The sequence below is a fragment of the Mugil cephalus genome, chromosome 15 (genome assembly GCF_022458985.1).
Source record: "Mugil cephalus isolate CIBA_MC_2020 chromosome 15, CIBA_Mcephalus_1.1, whole genome shotgun sequence".
Taxonomy (NCBI): Eukaryota; Metazoa; Chordata; class Actinopteri; order Mugiliformes; family Mugilidae; genus Mugil; species Mugil cephalus.
In genome coordinates this window covers 11,260,614-11,272,733 of record NC_061784.1, presented here as the reverse complement: position 1 = coordinate 11,272,733, position 12,120 = coordinate 11,260,614, and the positions used below count along the sequence as shown (strand labels likewise).

At 45.0% G+C, this 12,120-nt stretch overlaps 1 protein-coding gene across 1 annotated transcript in view; it reads right to left on the bottom strand.

Annotated features, from left to right (window-relative positions):
• Positions 1-76: 76 nt before the first annotated feature.
• LOC125020891 (protocadherin Fat 3) overlaps positions 77-12,120 on the bottom strand; it is a 64,957-nt gene continuing 52,913 nt past the window's right edge. Inside the window, exons 48-52 of the mRNA XM_047606517.1 lie at positions 8,078-8,176; positions 7,385-7,444; positions 7,080-7,118; positions 4,669-4,734; positions 77-3,436 (exon numbers count right to left, since the gene is read on the bottom strand). Of these exons, the coding sequence (XP_047462473.1) occupies positions 2,670-3,436; positions 4,669-4,734; positions 7,080-7,118; positions 7,385-7,444; positions 8,078-8,176 (1,031 nt within the window). The 3' untranslated portion in view covers positions 77-2,669. The remainder of the gene's footprint in view (positions 3,437-4,668; positions 4,735-7,079; positions 7,119-7,384; positions 7,445-8,077; positions 8,177-12,120) is intronic.

Sequence of the window (12,120 nt, the reverse complement as noted above, 5' to 3'; positions counted from 1 at the left end):
ATGCCTCCGCGTGTCTGACGTACCTGTCTCAACGCGGAGGCGAGCAAAGTCGTAACCAATCACAGATGCGCGCACATAGAGATGCACAGTCTGCATATTTTAATTACAGCACTGGGTCAGAATGGAAATAAACCTAAAGGAACAAAGACTAACACGCAACAAGCCGGATACATTTATTCAAGTCAGCAAAGAAATCTGTTCCTGAGGTAAACAACTAGACATAATGGGAAGATTACGCTGAAATCTGCTTTCGGCTGTCGACGGCGTCTACAGCCGGAGCAGTCTAAGTCACGATCGCGGGAGCCTTTTGAAACAACCCCGAACAGTTTTCAAAATAAATGGCATTGTTTCACCGATCATACAATTCATTCACTTCCAGAAACATTCTTACGCCCCCACGCCTTCCCAGGACATTGATGACTTTAAGCTCCGCTAAACGAATCTGCCAGATTCCAGTGGGGAGGGAAAGAAGAACACATAAGAGGCGTGACAAGACAGACTTGATGGGATTAAATATTTTATGGGGATTATTTATCTCACGTCGTCTGGATTGAGATACAGCTAACACACCAGGTACATATTCACCCTTAGGACAAATGTAAATTTCTTTCCAATAAAGTGCGATTGGAATATATATATATATATATTCCTCCGGTCCGTGTAATGTTCAGCCGCTCAGCTGCAAGTACATAAACATTGTGCATCAGCGTGTCAGCGACCTGAAATAACTTAGGTTTGAAAGGTAGTTTGCAGGATGATTCAGCTGTAATGGGTGGCAATAAAGTGTAAAAACATGACAGCAAAGGTGTCTCACTTGTTAGCGCTGAGGCTCTGGGTTTTAAAATGTCAGCCTCTGGAAGCTGCTACCCGCTCTCCGCTGACTTCGCGTGGTCTCACAATATTCCCGTGGGTTTCCTCCAGTTGACGCGGTCGGAGGCCATGCAGGCCAGGTGAACTGGAAACTCTAAAGTGCCCACAGGTGTGGATGTGTTTGTCAGTGTGTTAGCCCCGACCTGTCCGAGACGTTCCTGTGCCAGCTGCCCGGTGCAAGCTGGGGCGCGCTTCAGCAACCCACTTACACAGCAGGCCCGGAGGGGTGAGGAGGACGAATGGGCGCGCGGCTGCCATATAGCGAGACGTGGATGCATTAAGAGACGGTAAATCTCATCTGACCATGTTAAGGACTGTCAGCTGGATTGTGGCTTTTAGCGCGTGGCAATAAATAAGTTCATTTAGTGCAACAACGTGTCCTTGAATTTCCATTACACACTGTCTGATCGAAGATAATTTGCATTTGCGCTTGGTAGTGGATCCTTCGGGAGCCCGGGGACCCGGGGTTGTGTGTATTGTTTTCTGTTTAGTAAGATGTTTAAGATGTAAATGAGAGTTTTCTTTTGTGGGAACTTTTACCAGATGATCCAGCGTACGACAAGCGCGGGTTGAAGGCAGGTCAGCGCAGGTGTTTTCATTCCTAACTGCAGCTCTGACAGCAAACATCTGGCCCCGCTTATCCCAGAGTCCACAATTTGTCCTGGACGGCCATTACGAATACGTTAATCCTGAAACACTCCCGGTTATCTTCCACCTGTTTGTTCTGCCCTGTTTGTTCCAAAGTTGTTTAACATGGAGGTTATTTCCATTTGCCCCCCCCCCCCCCTCCCCGCCTCCTCCTCCCCCTATTGTGCATGAACCGAGAGCGCCGCGGCGTTTATCAGCGAGCCAACCATGTGCACACGTCCCGGGTGAGTGACTCTGTACTTCACGGTTGCATTTCCACGCAGCTCTCTAAGCCTTTCAACACATAATGTCAGAAAAATTCATTTGACATGTTAACACCAGGTGTAAAGTGAGCTTAATTCTATCAGAGGCGCCGCTGGAAGTTCGGCTTCGGCGATATATACAAAATGCACGAGTGAGTCATGTTATGAATGCGTATTGCGCTGCTACCACACACCAGGTTTCACAACTGCGGAGCGGATACTGTCTGTAGAAATGAGGGGTCAAAAATGTGCGGTGTTGCCTAAAAGTGCTGTAGTCCCATGGCTCGTGTGTTTATAGGGGCTCATGAGGAACCACACAAGTGAATAACTATTTAAATAAATAACTATTAAATAATTAAGTAAAACATTCCCAGGTAAAAAAAAAAAAAAAAAAAAGTCCAGGTAATCTTAACAGCATCTCTCGGGTGCCAGCAAAAGTAATGAATACACGTCTGAGTTGACTAAATGACGTGTGAAATACATGATAACATATGTACATACATTGCTGTCATCTGAAGAGCAGATTCCAGGCAGGCTCCAAATACCGTGCCTCAGTGACTCCAAATAATAAATGCCAAAGTGTTGATTCGCAGCCAATCGTCGGTAACTGTCATGCGGTGCAGGTGAAGGCGTCTAGAGAATAAATATATTTCCTCTTATTCCTCCTGCTTATGAATGAGCCGGGGGGATTGGTGGTGGATTAGTGCTTGTTTACACAGGGGTAATAATGCAGGATAATAAAAGTATGCATGGTAATATTCCAGTTCAATTATTATTTTTTTTTTTACGCTGTAGACCAGTGGTGTTATTGTTATAATGTGTATATAAAGTGTAATCAGAGAGGATCAACGCCTCCCGACAGTTTATAAAGGAACAGCAAATTTGTTTGTTCTGAACAGTCTCGTGTGCTCATTTAAACCCGTCCCAGCCTGCTGCGGGTTCGGATCCAGTCGAGGCTCTGCTTATCCGCGTGGCTCTCCTGGCTCTGAGCGACACCAGGTTCAGCAGTCTTTCGAGCTCGTCCCCGTTGCCTGCCAGGCTGCCGGAGCCGAGTCCCCCGCGATCCTCCTCCGATCCCCTCCATTCTCCTGTCTGTAAGTCCCAGGCTCTGAGGGGGGGCAGGAGCTGAGCCGGGTGCAGGTTGAGGCCCGGGGGGCTCGACGGGTATCCCTCGTATGCTCGCCGCGTCGGGGGTAAAGTGTCATAATGGCTCTCTGCGTCGTCGTCGTTCTGGTCCAGATCGTGGCAGGACTCTCTGTATTCCTCGTAAACGGGCGAGGAGCTGCCCTCGCATCTGTCGTGGCCCTGCAGCTGCTGGCGGTCCCTGTGGTCGCGGTGCGACCCTTCGTCCCTGCTCCCGACGCCCGCGTCCTTTCCTTCCCCGTCGTGCCTCCTCTTCTCGTCCCTGGCAAGGTTACGCTTTCTCACCCAGTCCCCGGACTGATTCCTCTCCCACTGGAAGGCCCTCCTCCCGGGCTCTTGTTGTTCCCGCTCGCGGCCCCTGTCAGCACTGTAACCCGTCACTCTGAAGTCCAGCTGGAGAGAGCGCGTGCTGCCTCCACGCCTGATGTTCTGCTGGGTGTCACTGAGGTCCAAATGGGATCCGATCTCCGGAGGACGCAGGCGTGACGGCGACAACCAGCTCGAAGTCTGACAGGAAGACTCCCACTGGTATGCTGAAACGTAAAGACAGGCAGGTTTTTATATTGGTTACAACTAAAAGTACGATTTTAACAGTTTTTTTTTTGTAGATATGAGTCAACATTTTGGTGTTAGGAGCCTGAAGCTGCTTGATAAATCACTGGCTAATGTCTAGCTCTCACTGGAGTGTGTGTGTGTGCCTCTTTGCATCGCACATCGTGAGGAAGAATAGATAATAGATATCTAGACGTCTATATCTGTCTAATTCCCCCTTCACATCAATACATCACTTTTAAAACAATATTGCTGCAATCTTATCTTCAGGAGGTGGAGTGAAGCTGTGAATCTGCTCTGAGGATTTTCACATTTACTCAAATCACTGCCGATCTCGTCTGTGGCCTCGCAAAGCCTCGACATATCTTGAGGCGCAATACGACACGGTGCCAGCGTCTGGGTGGAACTTACTGCTCGCTATTAAACAAACCCCTTTACTTAGTCGGGGAAAAAAAAAAAAAAAAAAGGTCAGCCAGTTTTCATTACATTAGCTCTCGTTGTGTTTGTTTCTATTTTCGTCCTCTTTAGTTTTCCCCCGTGCTTATTATTTCACCCCTTGATTGGGTTTATTTTTGGGGAAAAGTGGCGCTTGTTAGCGGAGTCCATGTGAGAGTGTGTGTGTGCTCCATGTATTTTTTTTATTTATTTTTTTTGGTCTCTGATGCAGTAAGAGACTCGTGAATGGCTCCGTGTCGCTGCAAGTGCGCGTGTGTTCTGGTGGATTCCTCCTGCGGGTTTACCACTGACTGTGGTGTTTACGTTGTGTAATTGCTCCACTTCTCATCCAGTGTTTAATATTGAGCAAGACAAAATCTGTCAATAAAACACATTTCAGGTCATGCTGTCATACGGACCCAACTAATACAGAAGTTCCTACAAACTAAAGCATGCGGGTTGCATAATTCATGGTCGGGTTAATGAGCTGTGAGTGAAAGAAAAAAAAAAAAAATCATATTGATGAAGAAGGAGAAGCCAGAGGGGTCACACTCTGTGTGGGATGGAGAGTACACTTCATTAGTGTGCTGGAGAGTGCCAGCCCCTGGTATATAATGCATGACACATGTGTGGACAGCCGTGCCAACAAACAACGAAACATTTGGGAGTTCCTAGTGGCATGCCATGCTGCTGAAATATCAAGTGTTTTCAGGTTGTAATCACTTCAAATGAGAGGTCAAGGGGTGGGGGGGTAAAAAAAATAATTGAATGTTCTTACAATCCACAATGTACTCTTTGATGAACTCTACACAAATCTCATCTTTGCTGTGCAGGTGTCGAATTGCTGTCAGTGAAGGGGAACACAAAACAAAGATCTCATGGGACAGGAAGGCTTTGATGATGAAATTCTCACACGAGCGAGCGAGCGAACGCAGGAGGACGAGGTGAATCGTTGCACAGAAGAAAACGCACTTGCTCGTAGGAGAGGGGAGCTGGCAGAGAGCCGTTTAGCACATGGCTGATACATGTAAACAGACAAAAAAAAACAAAAAAACACACACACACACACTCCGGCGGTATGCAAAAGAGAACTTCCTACGGTCGCCGTTAATGATATACAGTGTCAACTGGAGACAAACAATCGGGTGCCATTTTCAGAGTAACACACATCGACGCTGTTCACCTCATCACAAATCACATTTGTTTGCCCATTCTTTACTCTACACTGAGTACGTGTACATAAACTGAAAAACCATATTTCCATTTTACTGAACCCAGTTTCGTGCAACGACGTATTGCTCAACAGTTCAATCATCATTTTATTCCGTCTGTCAGAAATAAAAAGCTGCTTGCCGCTCCAGTCTGCTGGTAACGGAGGCACAAACACCGCCCTGCTCTGGATAAGTAATGAAATGCTTTGTAGGCCGGGCAAATTACATGCAGCCGAGAACAAACAGACTCTGTAACTATGCGCCAATTAATATTGATTGTAAGACTGTGGCGCGAGCAGCTGACGGGGACGCGGAGCTTTCGCATGACAGGTGAGGCTGGATCGTGACTGTCCTGATGCCCGTTCAAGGAGGAGGGGGTGGCGGCGCGTTCGGTAGCAGCGAAGAGCCAGTGGTCATGCTGTTGATGATTTTAGTGTGGAAAAAGAAAGCGTTTGAAGCTGCCTTCTCCTCGTTGTTCTGCGCGGATGTGAGGCTTGGCTCAGAGTGCCCCGAAATTCCGCCGGGAGCCTCTGCGAGGCCGTGGTGAAAGCTTTGCTTTTGCTTTGAGAGAGGACCGATGCACCCAATTTAACTGTCATCGCAATCTTAATTAACTATGAACTGGATTGTGTTGTGCAATATATCTTTAACCTAATGTTGTCACGGAAAGATGTAAAGAGGTTTTACGTAATCAGAAATTTTAAAGCTATTATTTGATACACCAATCAATCAAAGCATTAAAACCAAGAGGAGTGAAAAACATTTATCATCTTGTGACAAAACAATGTTCTTGTGTATCCAGCAGGACCCAGAGACCCCCACTAACAACGTGGTTGTTGCCGGACACCATGGGGCACCCTCAGAGGGCCCATGTCCATTCTCTAATGAGTCACATTTGTATTTGAGGCACAAGGGCGGCCCACACAAAATTAGGGAAGGTGGTCATAATGTTATGCCTGATCAGTGTATAAATGCAGCAAATAGGTAAATCTCTTGCAGCAAACCTGTATTAAACCAGTTAAATCTGTTGGCCGCGGCCGTTTTATTTCACCTAGCGATGAATGTTGGCCATCCGCTGGAGAGCAGAGCTACCGCAGTGACAGAGACGGAGTAGCCTGCAGTAAAACAGAGACTATCAAGCAAGAATGGAAGCTATGAACTTAAGTAAAGTTCCAAGAATTCACCATCTCAGGCGGCCGGGAAGAATGGAATAGAACCCAGGAAGCTTCAAAGAAAGGTTTCTGGTCTTTCAGATAAAAAAGAAATTCAACCTTCAGAGAATTCAAGTATTACAGTCTCAAAAAGAAAGCACCCAACAGCGAGGACAACCACGGATTACTGTTGGTGTGACATTTACTTTGTGGAGAGCGGTGAAAGAAGAGGGGTCACTCCACCACCAGGACAAACTGCAGAAATAATGACGGCGACCGAAAACCTTTCCAGAGAGCTTGTGGGAAATGAATCCGCCAATCTATATATTCTCTTTCAGTGAGGCGAGAGCCTAAATGAGCGCAAATGAGCTACTCATTTACATAAGATGATGATTCCATTTGCAGTAAACTTTGAATGAAATTGTGTCTTTGCGCAGCCACAAGGGGGAGACAAAAGTTCCTCACTGCGTCTTATTTCATCTGACCAGGAGCTAAATTCAAACTGGAACCAGTCCACCAGAAACCAGAAAAAATCACAGCTTCTAGTTATGTTTCTTCACCTTCAAAGTCTGGAAACATAACTCGAGACTGGAAGTCAACAATAGCAATTAAAAGTCTGCACAGAAAAAATAAAAAAAATGGCATAAATGTAATCAGTATAACACACTTTTTTCATACCCATTATACCAGGTATGAAAAAAGTATTCAGAACAAATTATATAAACGAATATAAAAGGGCGAGTTTTTGGCAGCATAGCTGGAGAAATAAAGTAAAAAGGGATGGCAAGTTAATAAGATGTTTTTCTGCTGCTTTGCGTCAAACTCACCGGAGCTGTTCCGCCGCTGTTCTTTGTCCATGTTTGACACTACAAAGGGAGAGAGAAAGCCAAAGTCAGAGACAAACAACACCGAAACCAAAGGGGAAAAATTGAAACACGGAGAGACACGGAACACATTATAAATCTAAGCAGGATGTTTTATTCTTAATAAGAAAGGGGGCTGAGGAGCAGGGTCTTGGCGGCATTCAGCGCATTGTGCCTTTGTGCTCCACTGCCAGACAAACATTTTGGTTTTGGAAGACGAGACACAAAAGAGTGAGTAAAAGGACATAGAGGAACATATTCTTTCATACCTTCACTTTCAATATTATCAACAGCGTCATTGACTAGACGTATGACTGTCACTATGGAGGCTAAGCAGAATACAGAGAGAAAAACAGACACATCGTTAGCACATTCATGAATAGGAGTCATGTGCTGGGCATGAATGAGATATGGTGGCGAGTGTGTGTGTGTGTGTGTGTGTGTGTGTGCGTGTGTGTGTGTGTGCGTGCGTGCGTGTGCGTGCATGCGCACGTGTAGGGAATATAGAACAGACACGTTGGCATACATGTGTGGGCGCTTATGCATGCGCGCCATGAGAACTCTTTTCTCTGCAACTACACTAATTAGACGAGAAGGAAAGCATCGACTTGGAAACTCTATTTGAAGAACACAACCCCACACACATGCACACAGTCATTATGTTGTCTTTTGAGATCAATGGTGTTGAGTTATCGGCGAAGAAGGCTTCATGCACAGTTCTAGAAAAGTTTTTTGTGCATTAACCTTTGATGTATGGATTGGGGTGAATGGAGGTTCATTCATGAAACATTTCTACTGGTCCATTATCTGCTTGAGCTACGGTTAAAGTCCCAGCATTCAGGGAATTTTATCTACAGCAGTGGTTTTCCGGTATTTTCTTTCTTTGTTTTTTTTTTTGTTGTTTTTTTTTTTGGCTTGTGAAAGATTAAAGAGTGCAGAGCGTTTCGGGTTTCCAGTCTTACCGTTGTCATCGAAGGACTCAGATGTGTAGGAACTCAGGGAGTGCTCCTCAGAGTTGGAGTCTGAGAGGCAGGGCACCTCGTCCACTGGCTCCGGCTCATCTAAAGTGAAAACACAGACATATAAATTGAAATTTACAGTATTCCACTGCAGATTTACAAATTTTGCAACACCACTCGCTGAGTTATTGATGTCATATACATGGGTACATGGTGGACGTAGCCCAAACATGGCAAATGTTCTATTTTTTTCACTTGAACGCTTATGTTCATCACTCACAAACAACCAGTATCGCACTTTTGTCCGAATACATACTGTATAGTTTTTACGACTGATATGCCCACATTTGAAATAAATCATGTGTCCTTGGTCCATTGCAGGTCTCTGTTTATTGCTAGGGGGCAAAAAATTGCACAAAAACATGTGTTTCGGCTTGGCAAATGAGACTGTGAGGAGAATATGAGTCCACGTACACCGATCAGCCACAACATTAAAACCACTGACAAGGGAAGTGAATAACATTGACTGTCTTGTGACAATACAATGTGTCTGTTGGGACCTGGCATTTGTGTTGATGCCACTTAGATATGTACTACCTAGACCCACCTACACCAGACCAGACCAGACCAGGCACCCCCACCCGCCCAAACCGATCAACCACAGAGACCCCTCCCCTCAACTCACGAGACCCTAAGACCCCCACTAACAACATCCTTTTGCCATTCACCACAGGACACCCTCAGAAGGCCCATGTCCATTCTCTGATGAGTCACAACTGGAAGGTAGTTTATGCACATTTTTGGAGCTAACATGAAATTTGAATGAGTGGACTTTCCAAAATTAGCGTCTAAGCTCTATGGTTTTGTTAACTCGAGACTGCTGAAGCCTCGTATTAGCTCTGGATGGGTTTGCTCTGAAGAAAGTTATCTTAGAAAAGGGGTCATTTTGCAGTCATTATGAACAAAAGAAACAATTACATGGATCAAAAACTCCTTTATTGCCCTCATGGGAGATAAATCCACCTATCCATTAATTTTCTTTCTGACTGTTCAGTGAGGAGATCTCAATCTGCCACTTATCCACTTTAGATGATGACATAGATATGGGCTGCAGTAAATTATCTCTTTTCCCGAAAGCTGTCTGACTGCCTCGGAGGGCAGCGTGTTTTAATAAATCCCAGAACACCCAGTGCGCCTCCAGCTCAGCTCATTTGGTGCGCCAGCTGTAGGTCTCATGGAGGGCTACTCGTTCTTGTGCGACTCCTCAAAAACAACAAGTCAATTGGAAAAATATCTTCCAAAGCACGACAAACCGCGGGACAAAGTTCAACGGGCCGATAATTGGGGCTGTGAACGGGGCCGGGTGAACAACCTGAAAACCTCTCGTGGCCCGACCGGGTTGTTCCCAGCGCAGAAATCAAAACTCTGATTTCAAGTCACAAAACCTGACATTTTGCTCCTGCAAACAAGTTAAATATAAGTTGGAGAACTCTGGCAGACTTAAACTCTCCGGTTAAAATCTGAATGCCTGCAGAAGCACCACTTCAAATAAGCAGAGGCTTACAAGGCACAGTGATCCCTGGCATTGTTTTTCTTTGCTGGGCTGTTATTTAAAGGGTAGCATTCTTTCAAATCACTCAGACCTACCTGTGAGTGATTGTTTGTCAAACGATGCCAGAGGGGCAGAGCAGGTATGTGGGTGTCACAATGCCTTCAGATAAAGGCATCAGGCTGTGAAGGCTGTCTGCAACAACGGTCTGTTAGGCTAAGAGACAGGTATGCTGCTCCACCAGGTACTCCAATCTGGCGGCAATAAAACGCCTGGTTTAGCGTTCAAAGCGGGGGAAAAGAAACAGCGGGCCAACGGAGCGGAAATCATGCGCTCTAAAAAACAATTCCACTTGCGAAATGAATCTGCTTGGAAATGGAAAGTGGCAGCCTCGCTGACGTGATTAAAAGTAACTCTCGACAAACTTCTGGGCAAAACCTAAGAGGCTTTATGTTGGGGGCTGGAACAAATGGGAGGAAACAGAAAGAGAAAACTGTTTACAGACATTTCACTGATTCCTCTGCCTAATCGCGGCACACTTTGCATCAATCAGTGTGTGAAACCGAGTATCACAGATTGGCGTTAAATGCTTTTAGTCTTGATTTAATAAACCTGAAATCATAACTTTGGTAATTTAAAGCTGCGTGAGCTCCTCTATAGCTGATTATAGGCAGACAGACACAGTAAATGTGGAATGGAAAAAGTAGGAGAACTCTTTCCTTGGAATTAACTAAGTATCGACAAAGGTATCGTCTAAAACTACGCCCCGTTCTGCTTTGCATGTAAAATAGAACTGGACTCTGCACTCACTTGCACTCAAAAGTAGTAATAATTTAAGCGATTGCGCCTTGCTTCTCAAAACCGGATCGAACTTTTATGTCAGATCCTCTGAAACTGTGACTTCGGAGACGAGCTTCTGGGCTTCACTCATCTCGTGATCAAAACTGTACTCCGCATCCATGTCCACCAAGGTGTGGACATCAGCTTTCCGAGCCCGAGCTGCGCGGTCACGGTCGAGAGAGTGTGGAACAAGAGAAATGCTCCTGTGGGAACGTGAGCAGCAAGGCAGCACCATCAATCAAACCAAATAGGAAAGGCAGCACAGTAGCCACTGGTCTTATTCAGGATACAGGCGAAGGGACATTCGACATAATACACACACACACAAACACATATATATAGATATATACTTATTTATTTATTTTTTGAAGGAAAGAAAAAGAAAAGTAAGTCTTTTCTCCGTTGCGCTCATTCGTTATTCCCAGTGACAGCACCTACCACGTGTTACGAAATGTCCAAATTGTAAGTCGTTCATTTAAGTTTAAACATTTGAGTCATTCAGCCTGAAATTCTGACCTCGTCTGAGCTGAAAATCTCAATCTAAACTTTGATAAAGGGCGTAATTAGACTCAATTTTAGCGTTAATACAGTTAATCGACTTGCAAACGGTTTCATTTGGCTCAGTTTTTTCTTCCAATCACCACCTCTACGCCGAGCCAAACGTAGTTACAGCTCGATAGTTCTGACTCCATTTCCTTTTCAGCCACCAAAACGTCCTCATAAATTGCTCTCTTGTAATTCATCCTGTAATTGGTATAGCATTCACGCCAGCGTCAACGACAATGAATCATCCTGTGTTTGAAAGCGCACTTGCCAAAATCCCAGCAATATGGGACATGATTTGTTCCTAGAATATTTTTTTTTTCCCCAGGTATTTAATTATTCACTACATTTGATTTATTCATGATGGCGCAGGTAATGATGGTGAATTACCAATATGGTCCCTTGTTAGTTAGTATTTCATGTATTGACTTGTGCCCTGTATTGCAATATTCATTATTGCTCTGGTTGCCGTGATATACATTAATAACTAAACTGTTTCCAATTGATTAGTTAACGTGGCAATTAACGCTGGAGTGCATAAATCTGGATGTTACTCTGCTATAAGCTTAATAGCGGCTAAATTAATGGCCTGCGTTGTAGCTGTGAGCCAGAAGGCTACGTGCTTTTCCGTTTTGCTGCACACGCTCAGCAAGGGAGCAAAAAATAAAATAACCTATTTCCCATTCCCACAGGAAGAAATCAATAATTAACAGGCAGGAAGTTCCCACTGAAAGCTGTATTATTCAAACAGGTCGGACAGAGAATCGAAATATCTGACGTCTACCTTAGCACCGAAATGCAACGTGGTTATTTCACCGACGGAGAACAAACTCTGAAGAGCGAAGTTGAATTATCTGACAACAATGTCTCGCTGCTCGCCTTCGGTTTGTTGCCATCTCAGCTTACAAAGACACACGTGGAGCGAAATTGGACGGGGAAAAAAAAAAAAAAAAAAGTTGCCCGCCTTTGTGTGGAAGTGCTCCGACTACTTTGATTTGGACTTTTCTGAGCAAAAAAGTAGGACAAGAACATAGGACATCAGTTCTGGCTGATTACCCTGACCATTCAAACAGAAGTGCACGGGAGATGTAAGAGTTTTATCCTGATACAAGAG